The sequence below is a fragment of the Brassica napus genome, chromosome A9 (genome assembly GCF_020379485.1).
Source record: "Brassica napus cultivar Da-Ae chromosome A9, Da-Ae, whole genome shotgun sequence".
NCBI lineage: Eukaryota > Viridiplantae > Streptophyta > Magnoliopsida > Brassicales > Brassicaceae > Brassica > Brassica napus.
This window is the reverse complement of record NC_063442.1, coordinates 15,680,913-15,696,943: the sequence shown is the minus strand read 5'-3', so window position 1 is coordinate 15,696,943 and position 16,031 is coordinate 15,680,913. Positions and strand designations below refer to the sequence as shown.

General features: G+C 30.3%; 1 protein-coding gene and 1 long non-coding RNA gene across 10 annotated transcripts; one reads left to right on the top strand and one right to left on the bottom strand.

The window, feature by feature from the left end:
• Positions 1 to 300: 300 nt before the first annotated feature.
• LOC106391348 (NAC domain-containing protein 35-like) lies at positions 301 to 4,021 on the bottom strand. 2 transcript variants are annotated; one of them, XM_048740706.1, is made up of 3 exons: positions 2,766 to 4,021; positions 2,053 to 2,321; positions 301 to 1,128 (listed from the first exon to the last, which is right to left on the bottom strand). In XM_048740706.1, the coding sequence occupies exons 1-3, from the start codon at positions 3,052 to 3,054 to the stop codon at positions 460 to 462; spliced, it is 1,227 nt and encodes a 408-aa protein (XP_048596663.1). In that variant the 5' UTR covers positions 3,055 to 4,021; the 3' UTR covers positions 301 to 459. The 2 variants fall into 2 exon arrangements, with proteins under 2 accessions (XP_048596663.1, XP_013687428.2); XM_013831974.3 differs by having other exon boundaries at positions 301 to 1,137; positions 2,766 to 4,010.
• Positions 4,022 to 12,226: 8,205 nt separating this feature from the next.
• LOC106391289 lies at positions 12,227 to 14,546 on the top strand. 8 transcript variants are annotated; one of them, XR_002662087.2, is made up of 7 exons: positions 12,234 to 12,464; positions 12,551 to 12,640; positions 13,058 to 13,285; positions 13,381 to 13,448; positions 13,771 to 13,909; positions 13,979 to 14,160; positions 14,285 to 14,546. It is a non-coding gene; the product is annotated as an uncharacterized LOC106391289 (long non-coding RNA). The 8 variants fall into 8 exon arrangements; XR_002662085.2 differs by having other exon boundaries at positions 12,227 to 12,464; positions 12,551 to 13,285; XR_007316388.1 differs by having other exon boundaries at positions 12,239 to 12,640; positions 13,061 to 13,285; positions 14,079 to 14,160.
• Positions 14,547 to 16,031: the final 1,485 nt, after the last annotated feature.

The window sequence follows — 16,031 nt, the reverse complement described above, 5'->3', positions numbered from 1 at the left end:
TGTTTACTCCATAGTCGTTTATAACACTGAATTAAAACAAAAAGTTTCAGTAAATTTGATACATAAATTTCTTACAAATAGAATACAGATGTTTCGGTAACCAATCTCCTCCGTAATATATGTTTTTGGAATACAAAATTCCAAAATTCGTCTTTCTCTTTTGTTTTTCGTTTTTTTTTTCGTATTTTCAATAATGTAGCCCAGGTAATTGCTAAAAAGGAACCTTCAATGGAATTTTTCTATAATAATTGCATTTATCCACCAAGGTGGCTTACCCCTTGTTTGTATTCGGATACTAAATTTTCAAGTTAATAAATTCAAATTTCGTCGAAAAAGGATACATACGTAAAAAATCAGGTCCGTTACATAAATTGCAATAATCAATCATGTTCTAGCTATAACTAACTTGTTTGAAATAAATAATCAGTATATAATAGAGAAATATAACTATTTCAAGATCTAATTAAATTCCTTGAAAAGAGTATCAGTATAATGATCTCTGTTTCCATCCGGTACTAGTGGATTCCATAGATCCCACAAAGCACTGTTTGGAATCGTCCCTGCAGTGATCATGTTCATCGCTAATGCCGCCTGCGTTTGAGGCGTTAGCGCCACTGTAGTTGCCCCCGCCACCAATTGCAACGCGTTTGCATTTAGCTCTTGTTGATTATGAAACTGTTGAGCGATTTGATAGTATTGGTGATTGATGTTACTACCTCCATCAGATATTTGGTAGTTAACGAGTCTTTGAAGATCATCAACAATTGCGTTTTCATCATCTTCTTTATTACTTGTAGAGATCATTGGCGTGTTGCTTACACCATAAGGCATTGGACGATAAGTGTTTTGATTGGCTAAAGCTATAGTGACGTCAGAATTACTGTTTGTGGTGGTTATGGTGCTACCGTCGCCAGAATATTCGGTTGAGAGCTTCTCAAGATTGTTGTTGTTGTTAAGGTTGTTGTCTGAATGATTGGATGATGATGAGTGGTGTTGTTGTTGTTGTCTTAAGGCCAAGCGGGAAGATGATGAGGTATGATTATGATGTCTTGTGGATAGAGAGCGTGGTAAGGATAGATGATCTTCTACTCCTGGCCTTTTGTACACTCGGCACAATGATATTTCAGGCTTTTCAGCCTATAGTATATACATGAACACATTGATCAGAGACTTTACATATATATTAGTAACAACGTGTATACAAGACGGTGAAAAAAAAACTCGTTTCAACTATATGGCTATTTCATTGGTATACTGTATATCATTTGACGTACATACTATATTAAATTGATCACATTGTCCAATTTTAGGATTTAAGATTAGTTGATTTATACATTTTTATATTTTTAGCCGTGCGATTTATTAGTACAATATAATTTGACGTGTGAAACATACATACTTAGATTTCTAAACTTATGTCAAGCTTGGTGTTTTAGCTATCTATAATAAGAACTAATTAATTCATACACAGTTTTAGTGGATTCAAATAGCTAGTGACAACTTACAGTAGGCAACATAGCGGAAATAAATAAATATTTATCAGTTCGCCATAAATATTTCAAAAAAAAATTTTGAGCAAGTTATATAGAATATAAATCATGAATGTGAGAAATAGTAGGAACAATGTGAGGAATTTTAAGAACACTAACTTAGCCTCTGCAAAATTTAAGGTATATATGCATATAGATGTGTGAATGTCGAATGTGATATGTATGCCTATGTATATATATGTATGTAGCTATCTTATTAATGCCTTCTACTATGCATATGGGCCATGTCTATAGTAATTTAAAGAGTTCATGCGTATGGCATGAAGATACTCAGAATTTAAGCGCAAACGCTGCCTTACATGTAATTAGTTCCTTCACGAGTATTTTGGATCTTATCAATCAATATCAACCCTAAAGATAAATAAACTTAAGCAAATTAAGAAATAAGTTCAAATTTCATTTCAATTTGCAAGGCATCAAACCTACCTAGGGTTCTCTCTCTATGTATATATATAAAGAGTTGATGAGAGTATATATATAAAGAGTTGATGAGAGTTTAGACCTTTTGGTATTTCTCGGTTTCATGGTGAGGGAGACGATACTCATTCATAATCCAACTGGTACGAGTGCCTTTAGGGGCTTTACCGGAGTAGAAGACTAGGGTTTTCTTTAACCCGATAGACCGAGCGCTCTCTGATCTGATCATCCGATCAGCTCCAGTAGCTTTCCAATACCCAGAAGTCGTTACTCGGTTTGGTCTATCTCCATTTCTATACTTTCGATCTCTTGGCACATAGAAGTACCACTCTTTCTCTCCTATAGCCGCCATCGCTGCACATAGTACATATCTATAATCAGCATTCAACAATATATAATCTTAAAATGATACCAAATCTAAGACTTATTTTATTCACACACACACACACACACGCATATGAATATCTTATGTAGTTGTCTAGGCTAAACATTTTTATCATCAATCCAAAGATACAAAGTCTTTATAAAGAATTACAGAATCAAATTATTACATAAGCATATATCTTATGTAGTTATGTTAAAAATAAAAAGAGATTTGAAAGTTGAAAGATATTGAAAAAGATCTGAGATTGGCATTGATATAATCTGCAAGAAGTTTATATAGGTTTAAGAAAATAAATGGAGAAAGAGAGAAGTTAACAGTATATATAGATCTTAGTATTTGTATAAATGTAGATATTGTGTTTATATAATTAGATTTCCAAATAGTGTATACCTACACGTTGAATATATATTTACCCGGAAGTTCCCAAGGATCATAGCGATAAAGATCGAGGAATGTGATGAGTTCTACATTGAAGCGTTTGCCTTTGACTTTACGGCGAAGATAAAATTCTATGAGTTCTTCTTCTGTGGGATGGAATCGGAATCCAGGCATGACCATGTCATGATCATGATCATCAGCTTCATCATCATTTTGGGCATGATTCTCGTGTCTATGAGCATCTTCTTCTATTCCTTTATCACTGTTGTTGTTGACTTGGTTACTCATGGTCATGGTGCTTGTTGTGGAGGATACAATTGCCATATGGAAAAAGGAAACTATATATGTATATCTCTATGCATTTGGATTAAGATGAAGATGAAAAAAAGATTAAGGGTGTGTTGGTTTTTATATCAAACAAGGGAAGAGAAAGATGAATTGAGTGGTGTTGAGTAGAGATAAGAGGAGAGCAAGGAAAATTATATAGGAATGAAACGTTGCCGTTTATATGAGTTGTGACCAAACGAGAGAGACTTGTCATCAAATTGAGGACAGGGTGTCCATGGTTTTGTTTTCTTAGCCATGCCTTTGGACCTTTCTCTTCTCCAAATTTGTTCTTTCTTTACATAAAAACAAATATCTAATTCCTTTTTTTTTGGGTAAAATGTTAAATTAAATATCTAATTCTTTTCCTGTTAAACAATTAGTGGTTTAACAAGTCTTGGTATGATGATGTGTTAAAAAACTTAATCGTCCACGCACACGCACGTAAAAGACTAGCTCTGCGTACGTTTGTATTCGCAGGGTATTATGGTATGGCGATAAAACAAAATCACAAAACTAATTTGATTACAAAAAATTATGTTATAGTACGCTAATTGTTGTCTTAAATTATTATTTACCTATAAATTGAACGTGAACGTATATTGTTATTTATCCGAAGATAAGCTCCATTGCATGTGGACATATATTGCTATAAAAGAAACAAAAACGAAAACAAAAATGTAACAAATCCTCCTCATGGACTCATAGTGTCCATTGGTAAAGGATGCATAACAGATCATTGTTATAGCTTATTTAGGCTAATAAAATATAGGATGTTAAACTAGAAAATACCATGTTTTGGATTATTCTTGTTATTTTACTCATTAAATGGGACAAAGAATTCTGATTGGTGGCCTATATTTCAAATAAAATAATAATATTATGAATGCTCACTATGTCACCCGTCTTAAATATATTATTGACGCGTTTTTCATTTGCTTCACGAACGTTCTTTTAATATTGTTTTCCGTTCATTTTCAATTATATTTTTGGCCCACCATATCTTCGTTATAAATTCTCTTTCTTTCTTTTTTTTTTTTGTAAAAAAGTAAAAATATTATTACCAAGTTTTTTCAATTTTTAACAGATATACAAAGATTAACAGGAAGTAGAAAAGAAAACAAAATCTAAACAAAACTTAATCTAACTTAAACCAGAACATGACACAACACACCAAAACAACAATCCAAAAGCACTACCAGTTTGGTACCTACCGCTTGCCGCAAAAGACTGAACCAAGTTAAACTGAAAGTCAGAGCCCAGTAATTTTGACTTCTTCGATGCAGCTGCTCTTAAAGATATTGGCTTAGCCGAGAACAGCTCGCGGAGTACCTCCTAGCACACACCCACATGAACAAACTATAAAGGTAGAGGCCAAGAACACCACCACCAGATAGAACAAGCAATTATTTGACTCGGAACCAGCCTGTACACAATGCCAGACCAAGCAAAAACAGGCTGCAACCTCCGCACTCCCTGGCCAGTAGCCCCAAACCTGCATTAAAATGAAGCCGCACACCACCACCAATGCTCAAGCGAACCTCAGTGATGCTGGGATATGAGCGAAAACCAAGCGCTCAAAGCAAGCAGTCAAAGACACGAGAACCACTTGCACGCTTGAAGCCTTTGAGAACCAACTAGCTAACTCCAGTGCTGAAACAATTTTCCGCTAGCAACAGCAAGGACTTTATGAAGACCAGATCACGTACCTAACCGAAGAACATACGCCTCCAGAGAATGGACAAGCCAGGGAATCGGGAAGAGAGGATTCAAAGTGAAGAGGCAGAGCAGGAGGCCACTGAGGAGGCACCGAAAACCGCCCTTTGAACCACAAGCTAGACCTACACTAGCCTTGACTGTACTCGAGAACCAACTCACCTGCGAACTCAAAGCACAAGGCACGTTGTCGTAGTAGAGAGACCCACCGACACACACTCCTGCTAGAAAAGGAGAACGAGCGCCCGACGAGAATGACGAGAACTAATTAAGAAACTCCAGCCCGAGCCAAATGACACTCTAGTCCGGAAGGAGAGACCCATCGACGACCTAGGAGAGTCAAACCGAACCTCCTCCTCACGAGCAGAAGAAACGGACCAGATCTTAGGTGAAAATACAAAAAACAACTATGTAAGCAACTTTCTAAGGGGATGTTCTATCTAATAACTTGATTTAAACACTTTCTAAGTATCTTAAAAGTTTAAGAAAGTGTTTTTTTGTTTAGTTATTTGATTATAGGGTCTTGAAAACTCACAGAAGACTTCTTGAGAAATCTTCTAACATATCCCACCTAAATTTTAGTAGAATTAAGAGTTCCCGTCTAAATTTTAGAAGAATTTAGGGTTCCCGCATAAATCAAAGTCTTCCAGAAGTGGTCTAGAAGTGTTGTAGGAAAAGTCTTCTCATGTATTAGATCTTAATAATAATTAAAAATAATATTAAAAAATATTTTGAAAGACGAAAAATCGAAATCATGTATTAATAAACATTTCTAAATGATGAAAATTTAGTTTTACAAAATTAAATTATTTTTAACATAGATGAGTGAATGTATATTGAGTCATGATAGCCTTTGGTTTAGGGTTTAGTAACATATGTTATAGTATTGTTGATATTTTTAGGGTTAGATTTTGAAATATTATCATTTTTTTAGGTTTGACATATATGTGTTTAGTGACTATTTAATAACTTGATTTAAACACTTTTAATGTTTTTTTTTTAAGTTTAATTAGGAAGTTGTTTTTGCTTAGTTATTTGATTATAGGGTCTGGAAGACTCCGAGAAGATTTTGGTTTAGGGTTTAGTAACATATATTTTAATATTGTTTGTATTTAGGGTTAGATTTTGGAATCTTAACTTAATTTTTTTTTACATGCATGTGTTTAGTTTTGCGTATATCAAACACTTTATAAGTTAATTTTAAGTTTAATGAATTGTTATTTCCTATTTAGTTAGTTATTCGATTAGGTTATGGTTTAGAAAACTTCTAGAATATTTTAGTAGAATTTAGGTTTTCCGTCTAAAACGAAGTCTTCTCATGTATTTGATTTATGGTCTAGAAGACTTTCCTTCTATATCAAAAATATTTAACCTGATTAGAATTTTTGTCTCTATATATAAAAAAAATTTACACATTTTTTCTTCCTCTCAAATGGCTGCAACAAAAACATAATTTTTTCACTCTAAGACTCTCAAACCTCTCTCTAATCTCTTTGAACATCAAAACACCAAACTTTTAAATCCATTTCACTTTTTTTTTCTTATGTCTTCTCATTAATTTTTTTTTTGCAGGTTTTCGTTACATGGTTCTCATCTTTCACTCCTTTAAAAGTAGATCTATAAATTTTGAATATGTATTATTGTGTGTTTTATATATTAGATTCTAAAAAGCTATAGATTCAGCCTAATGTGGATATTTTGCTTTTTATTTAAGCATAAAATTATATTTTTGAAGTTTTTCTCTGTTTTGAAGTCATTTGAATGTGTTTTGAATTTGCAGGTTTTTTTGATCTGAGGCAGACTTTGAAAGACATCTCAGAAAACTCTTGGAGACTCCTCGGAAGACTTCTAGGCAAGTCATCTAATGCATTTTATGCTAGAAGACTTTCCACGAAGTCTTCATGAAGTCTTGCGAAGTTTTCTGTCCAAAGTGGTTCAAATTTTGGATATGTATTTGTGTGTTTTATTTATTAGATTTTAAAAATTTATAGATTCAATGTAATGTGATTGTTTTGTTAATTATTTAAGCATAAAAAAATATTTTTAAAGTTTTCTCTGTTTTGAAGCCATTTGAATGCATTTGAATATGCAGATTTTTTCAAATCTGAATCAAATTTTGAAAGATTTCTCAGAAGACTCTTGAAAGACTCTTGGAAAACTTATTGGAAATTCTTCTAATATATTATATGCTAGAATACTTTCCACGAAGTCTTCGTGAAGTCTTCCAAAGTCTTATGTCCAAAGTGGTACAAAAGAATGATGTCAAGTGGAGTCCAAGCCTATCTATGTTGAGGTATGATATCTAGCTTCATGTGTAATAGTTTTGTTTATAGTCTGTTTTATGATTTGTATGTGTATTATTTTAATTTTGAATTCTTTTGTAAATTTGAAAAAAATGTTAATCAAAAGAATTTGGTAAATATGTTCATGTTTTGCCAAAAGTAATTGAAATTATTGAAGTTATTGTAAAATTTTTTAACCATTCTACCCACTTATAACAAACACACAACAATGCAAAACTAAGTCAAATCTACTAAAACTAAGAGATAAGACTTCATAAGAAAATTTAGTCAACTTCACAAAAGATCAAATTTGAATTTTAAGTGAAAGTTAAAATTTTAAATCTCATGTAAGTTAAAAATTATATCTTATGATATAAAAAGACACATTAAACTGCATAGCTTGATATTCTTTAAGATACTTAACACTTTTGAAAGTTAAAAACATATCTTAAAGTTACTTAACACTCTTGAAAATCTAACGTAGAAGACTTTTGGAGAAGTCTTCTATGAGAAGACTTCTCGGATTAGCTAGGAACATTTGTAAACATAAATATTTGACATTTCATAATTATCACCAAATAAGTTATTAATTTCATCCATGAGCCCTAATATTGACTAATACACATGAATTAATAAGAAATATTTCAAAATCATTTTAATTGTAGATAAAATGAAAGTTTATTAAACATTGACGTAGAAGATTTCTTAAGACTTATATTTATGTTTTACGAAAGTCTTCACCGAGAAGACTTCTTAAAAAGTCTTCTATTTATGTCATTTTTCCAATTGAAAATTTAGGAATGAAGACTTCTTAAGAAGTCTACTCTATATAAGACATCTTGAGAAGTATTCCTTTATAAATATTGGCTTACTTTTGAATTTGAAAATTCTCGAAAATGCCAGAGAAGTCTTCTCGGATAAACATGTTAGTTTTGCAATTGACCGATTTTTTTTTCAAAAATTTAACTTTTTATAGATGACTTCCCGAGAAGTCTTCTGAAAGTCTTCTCAATGTCGCAAGAAGTCTACCTGAGATACTTTTGCAATTGACTATATTTGACTTTTTCAAAGAAGAATTATCTAAGAATTCTATGGAAGTCTTCTCTCGTTACCAAAGGTTTGACCAAAACTCAGAATAAAATTTGAGAAATAATAGTAAGATTCAAGAAGTCTACTCATTAAATTTAAATGTCTTACTATTATTTTTCAATTGCAAAAGTAACCCGTGCAGACTTCTTGCGACAGTGAGAAGACTTCGAGAAAACTTTCAGAAGAGTTCTATAGAATTTGTTTCTGAGAAGACTTCCCGAGAAGTCTTCTATAAAAAGTCAAATTTCTGACAAATTTCGGTCTATTGCAAAAGTAACTTGTTTATCCGGGAAGACTTAATAAAGAAAAATTAGAAGACTTCTCGATAGGTTTTCTCGATAGAGAACACATCTATCGAAGTCTTCCCGAAGTCTTCTGAAAGTTTTTGCGAACATATTTGAGAAAAAAAACAATTTCATACCTTGAACATTTGAGATGATTTGCTTAGCTTCTCCAAGCACCCAAAACTTCACTACAAAAGCTACCAAGTCGTTAGTGACCACGAATAATGAGCTTCAATGTCTCTAGGAACCTTACAAAGCTTGGAATCAAAATCTTAGTTTTCTGGATGAATTTGAAGAGAGAGTGAAAGAGATGTGATTTGTGTGCATATGTAATGAGATATGAAGAGTAAAAATCGAAACTTTGGTGCATTAGTTTCGAATTGGTTGTTCATGGTGGTTAGTATATTGATGGAAATGACAATATTGTAATACTTGGTGAATATGAGGATGATAACGTAAAAGATTTATTTTTGAAAAAAAAATTATGCTATTTTTGTAAATAACTAGAACTTTTAGGATGAATATGAAAAAAGAAAAATTCAAAAAAAAAAAAAAAATTATTTTTGTGTTTAACTTGAAATTTTAGATTATATTTAAAAAAACTCCTACAAAAAAAACTAATCATAAACAATTAGGATAAAAATATTAAATATACCCTTCTCTCTCTTCTTTTTCATTAAAAAACTCACTCACAGCATTTGTGGACACAAATTTTGTTTTTGAACATGTTAAAATGTTCAACTCATTTGAATCCACGTAAATTCTTTGTTTTTTTTTTTCAACAGGTCCATTATGAAGTTCAACAATTGAATTACAACAGTTCCTTTGAACATTGTCTTAGACAGAAGTTTTTATAATCAATTACGATTTACAAATTGTATACAAGTATAAAAAAACTATATTGGGCATATTTTACATGTAAAATGTGACTGAAAAATATTTTAAAAATAAACTTGATTACCATTTCGATAATCTACAAATTGAATAATTACACAATTACTTGTGCTTTAGCATTTGATTTAACCAAGTTGTGAAGGTCAGGTTAAATCAGTCTTACGAAAAGGAAAAAAAAAGATTCACGTGGGTTCGAGAACAAGAAATTTAAGGATTTGAAAGAGGCTTCAGAAAGATGATACTAGAATTGGTTAAGTAATTTAAAACTTAAAAGTCTTTTATACTCACTATCAAATGTCTTGTCTTAACTAAAATCAGACACTTTTAACCAAATCTGAATTCATTTTCCCCATAATAGATTATTAGTTTTCATGGGATTTGGTTAACCCATCATCAATACAAATTTCATTGGTCATCAACTTATTCGTAGTTAGGTGACATACTTTACTTCTACAAGAAAATAACTAGAAATTTAGTAGTATTTCATTATTGCGCCAACATCATTTTAGAATCAGTATAATAGTCACACTCTTATAATCATTAACCCTTCCTTCATCGCAGTTATCCTCTGTATATTAAATAAGAAGCATTACAACATATTTTTGTAGTCAAATGTTATTACCACAATCATTCTTAGAATTCTTAGAAAAATAATTGACCCATATAAATATATAATGAGCTTTTTTATTAAACTAACCATAAATTAATCATAAATGTTCTTCATTGTTTCCTTAAATAAAAATCACATAATTACCTAATGTGGCTAAATTATATATGACAATTAATTATTTTGAATAATAAAGATTTGATAAAAATCAGTCTATTCTCTATCATTTTTAATTCATTTTAAAATAAATTAAACAACCACATTAACTATATAATAAAAATTTAGATTTTTTCGTATATGTTATATTTTGAATTTTAAAAAACGAATATAAATGACTAAAGTTGTTAAAAATCTCACACTGAAATTTTTGTGATCCATGGTTTAAAATTTATGTTATAACAAGATACAAATGATTACGAAATTACATAAGTAGGAAGTCTCATTTAATAAATATTATATATTCATATTAATATTTTTAAAAAAGTAAATTATATACCATATAAAATACATAAGTATTTTAATTTCGAATTTGATTTGAATTTTGTTGATAAACATTTTGAACAATTATTGACAACTTAATATTTAGATTTTAAACTTTGCATTGAATGTTTTTAAAATTATAAATTACTAAAACTATTAAACATCCCATAAATTTTTTAATGTTATCATTGATTTAAAATTTTTGTTATAAAAAAATACAAACAATCAAAAAATAATATGAGTATATAATATTTTTTAATAGATGTCAATATTAAAAATGTACTATATATCTATGTTAATATCATTTAAACTTAATTTTATAACATATAAAATAGAAAAAAGTGTTTGTCTAGATAAATAAAATTTATTTAAGTATTTGTATCAATTTAATTATATACGTAATAGTTACTAAATTTTTAATTATTCAATATATATTTATTATTTCGTAATATGTAAAAAATATATAATACTTAAAAATAATTTATATATAATATTCATTCCGCGCAAGGCGCGGATCTTAACCTAGTTCTAATATATTTCGAAAACATAAGTGTTGATGTATTTTTTGGTAAATAAAAGGTGATGTATCTTCCGTTGACATGGACCGACCTCTTTCGAAAAAATATATAATTGCTCTCAAATTCAAGATTCGGGTCGTATCTTTCACATTCTTGTATGTTCTAAAGTTTCGATCACTGAAGAACACATAATATTGATTTGGTTACCCATCAATACAGTCTCATTGGTCATGAGATTTGAATAGTAGGTAGTATATAATAAAATTATAATAACTTTTTCTGACATTAATAGATTTGGAAGCGTTAGTTTATATTTGTTCCACCAACTTCATTCTTAGATTATATACTATTAATAGTCAAGCTTTTATTATGGACCCATCCTTGCAATTCCTCATCAGCGATGTATCAAGTTACATGGATGGACCGTCCTTTGTATAACTGTAATGCATCCTTCACATTCAAAGTCTTCTTACTAGAATGTTGTAAACTGGTCTTACGTAGTCTGAAAATATATAGAGCAGTAATTATTTTTCCTTCAGAGGATTTTCTTGGCAAACTGTTTCTTCAATCTTATATTCAGTGCCATTGATGATAGAGAACTGAGAAACATAATCTCAGCAAGAAGACACCGAAAGCATTTTGATTCACTAATGGTTATGTGGCTGAGATAAGCTATAATTTATAAGACAAAAATTTTGTGACCCATCTTGTTTTTTATTTTTTTTTGCCAAGATGGTTCAAACCTAAAATCCTTGTATTATCTTTTATTTATCTATGATATTTACATTTTAGCAAAAAAAAAAAATCTTATATTCAGTGATTGCTGGAAAATCCCTATAAATTTAAAAGTATCATCTAGTAATTAATCTATTTACAGTTGGCATACAAACCTATACATACATAGAAATATTTCGTGCTATTATTCAGTCTCTCTTTCTTAATTTTGCCGTGATCCAAAAAATGTTATAAGAATTATTTATACATAATTGACAGTCAATATCATATTGTATTAGATAGAAAAGTATCAAGTTATAGTAGTTCATGGATATATATGGATGGAAACATTAAGTTTGCCATAATTATTTTTCATACCAAGTTTTTCTAAGGTATAAATAATCAAACAAGTAATAAAAAGAGGATATGAACCTCAGTTAGGCCATCCACACAGAATAGGAAAATCGTCCAATCAGAAGAGTTCTTTTTAACACGTCAGCATGGCTTTGGTAATGTTAGACTTAGTTTTTTTTCTGAGCCCAAATGTTGATGTCAATGGCCCATGAAACCCATTTCTGTTTGCTCTTCACCTTCTTCATTTCCGTTTCACTTGAGAGATTCGGCGTTGCCTTTTCTCATTTTCTCCATCCAGTCTTAAAATCTCACAAACTTCGATTCGGCGTGCCTCTTCAGCGTCGTCGATTCGGATTCGGTAGCTCCAGCGATGTCGATTCGGCGTGCCTCTTTAAATCTCACAAACTTCGATCTACACTCTGTAACGGCTTCGGTTTTTGTCTATCTAATACAATAATCCTAGCATTTACTTGTACCACTTCTTCCACTCTCTCCGATAAATCCAAGGTCACCGCTTCAACTCCGCCTATAAATGTGTTTGTTGCCTGCGATGCACAGACTCACCGCTCCGAAATCAGAAATGAAAATATCTTTGAAGCATCAACACCCACCATGGCGATTTTGTTACTGCTTTTCTCCTTTTTAGTTGTGAGTAATCTTCTACGTGCAAATTGCAATTGATTTCTACTCCCTTCTTATGTAGTTTAAGCGTTTATTTGGATGTGCTAATACAAGATCAAATCTTTATGTCTGGATAGCGATCATTCCAATAGTTGTAAGAACTATTTTTCCGTTTTATGTTTCTCTTTTTTTTTGAATATTGAGTCTCATATCAATTGTCTATTGAGCTTTTGGTTTGCATCTTTTTTTCTTTCAACATCTTTTATTTTTCTTTGGTGGCAAAGTTGCAACATGTAATCGCAACTTTATTATCAGAGAACACTGGGATAACATAATATGCTTCTGGTGTTACCGGAATCACTTTTATCCCTTATCCACTTCATTCAGTTTCAAGTGTGCAAAATCTTATGTACCTCTATTAGTAACTAATGATTTTTGGTTTAGTAGATATCCAAGACACTTGGTCGGCATGCTCGCCGAGTCTATGTTGGTGGGTTTTCACCTGCGGCAAATGAATAGTATCCACTTTCTTTTTCCCAGTGTTTGATACTAACATTGATTTACTTTCCTATGTTTACTATTACTGTGAGCCGTGCGAATCAAGGAATAACGCAACATCAACCTGAACAAGAGAGTATATTGTTGCATGCACAACAGCAGATTGCTTTTCAGGTAAACTAATTTTCTTAGACTTCTGTAAAGATTTTTTTAACACATTGAACAAGAGAGTATATTGGATTGTTTGTTCTTTAACTCTGTAAATGTAGGTGCGTGGACAAATGTTGTGATTACGCGTCCTATCCCCAGCGGTGAGCCAGTTGCAGGCCTTGGCAAGGTTTGTACTAAAACTCTTCTTTCGCTATCTCTATGTAGATGTATACATGTGATGTGCAGGTGTTTTTGACGTATTGTGATGATTTTGATGTGCTTTTTTCAACCCAAAATCTTTTAAGTTTTTCATGTTTATCATTTTCAATCATCGATTTTGTGTCGGGTTTTTTTGTTAGGATCATCTATATAATGTACACACATGTTTGTAACTAAGTTTGCAATGTCTCAAGAACAATGAAATAGCCGGTGAGGCGATTCGTTATTAGGATATTTTTTGGGTTTATGAAAATGTGATTCTCACTTGATGTTTTTCCCCATGATTATAGATAAATGAGCGACATAAAGAAGCTCTCAAGTATCTTAAAGATTTCAAGTGGATTAGGGTTGAAGAACCAATAGAGTTCACACTTGAGCTATTCTTTGTGGCTTATTGCACTGAAGAACAACGAGATTGTCGGCTTCGAGGTTTGTTATTAAGATATGTTTTTTATGAAAATGTTATTCTCCTTCTTGATGTTTTCCCCATGATTATAGATAATAAGCAAGAAAAACGAGCTTGCAAATATCTCAAAGATATCAAATGGAATAAGGTTAAAGAACCAAAAGATTCACGGTTGATCTTTTCTTTGATCAGAACTCTTACTACCAGAACACTGTCTTCACCAAGACATATCACATGATTGATAAATATAAGCTTATCTCGAGAAGGTCATTGGGTATGATCTTTTCCTCTTATCATGTATTTACTATTTTTGTTTGTTGAGGCGAAGTCTTATTGATCCTTGCCTATTGTATTTACTATGATATATGTAAAAAATCGATTGACTACTGATAAAACAGGTCCAATGTGAGAAAAAAAGAAGCTAGAGTATGGCAGATGAAAGGAAGCCAAAAGTGAAGAAAAAGAGACAAGAGATTCATCACAAATGTGTTGTATTTATACCCTATATGTTTTCAGTTATCGTCTAATTTTTCACATTTGTAATAGGTTCTCATAAATTCTTTTGGAGGACAACAGCATTCTGTTGTTTTGGCCATTTTGGCTAAACTTATTCTCTAAGATAAAATGATTCGGTTTGGAATGAAAATGAATTTTAAATTATCTTTTTATCTAAAATCATGTTAACCATTTTTCTACGTAATAATCTAGCAAGAGATTTTTTTTTTTTTTCAGACTAATGAAAACGATATACTATATCAAACCAAGATTGCATACTATATAAATTAAATTAGGCTGGTAAATCTGATTATGAATTTTTTTTTGTTAGACTGGTAAACTGATTACATAGAAACCTACATAATCAAGAATAAAAAGTACTTAGATTAAAATTAATTTTTGATTAATTTTTAACACATACTACAGTAAAACCTCTATAAATTAATACTCCATAAATTAATAATCTCTATAAATTAATAAATTTCGCCGGTCCCAATTTGGAATGGTTCAAATTTTGACACAAATCGATAAAATAATAAAATAATAATTTTCAAAAAAAAATTATGTAAATATATGGTCCTATCAAAAATATAAATTAATAATTTATATGTATATGTATTTTATATAAGTAAGAACCTATTATTATATTATTTGTTTTATATTCACAATGAATTATCTGTATATTTTCTTAACAAATAATATATTTTTGATGAGATTTAGTAATATTATATCTAAACCCACATTTAAATTCTATGCAATATATATTGTACACACCAAATAATATAATAAAATTAATATAAATGTCAAATTTTAGAAAATAACAATTAATATTTATACACTAAATTCAAATATTTTTCTTATCTTAAAATAAAAAAATATAAATAAGGAGACTTTTGTAAATTAATATCTCTATAAATTAATAAAATTTCAAGTTATCAACATTATTAATTTATTGAGGTTTTACTGTATCAATTCATATTTTTATAAAATAAAACATGCAGAAAAAAAATTGTATACTAAATTACTTTTATAATCAATTTCAACATATATATATATATATATATAAAATAAAAAGTAAAAAAAATTAAAATTATTAAATGAAAAATACGCCCGGACAAACCACTAGTAAGAATAAAAAACCAATATCTTAGTATTTTGAAACGAAAATGGATGTAATAATATAAACCTTTATATGGCATATGTTAAGGACGAAATCTAGAAGTTGTAAGACTGACATTTTGTCTAAGACCACTATTATGTTTTAGTTTTGGATCTTGGATATACAAATTTAGATTTTCTTTTTGTCATAATTTTTAGCCGTTATACTTAGATTCGTATTAGTGTCAGTATCATATCGTTCAATATTTCTTATATATTAAAAGCAAAACATTGACATTTAATGTTTCACACTGCATTGGGTACGTGACAGACTCACATTACATCGATTTTAATTTGAACATGCTGACGTGTCGACATCACAATCATTTAACAATTAATACATTTACATATTAATTTTTTTAAATTCTACCTCAGACAATTTAATGTGTTTACACAAAAAAAATTTAATCAGCTCATTTTTAGTTCTTTCATTTTTTAACTTTTGTATTAGTGAACTGAAGTTCTCTCTGTACAACTACTGAATAATATCAT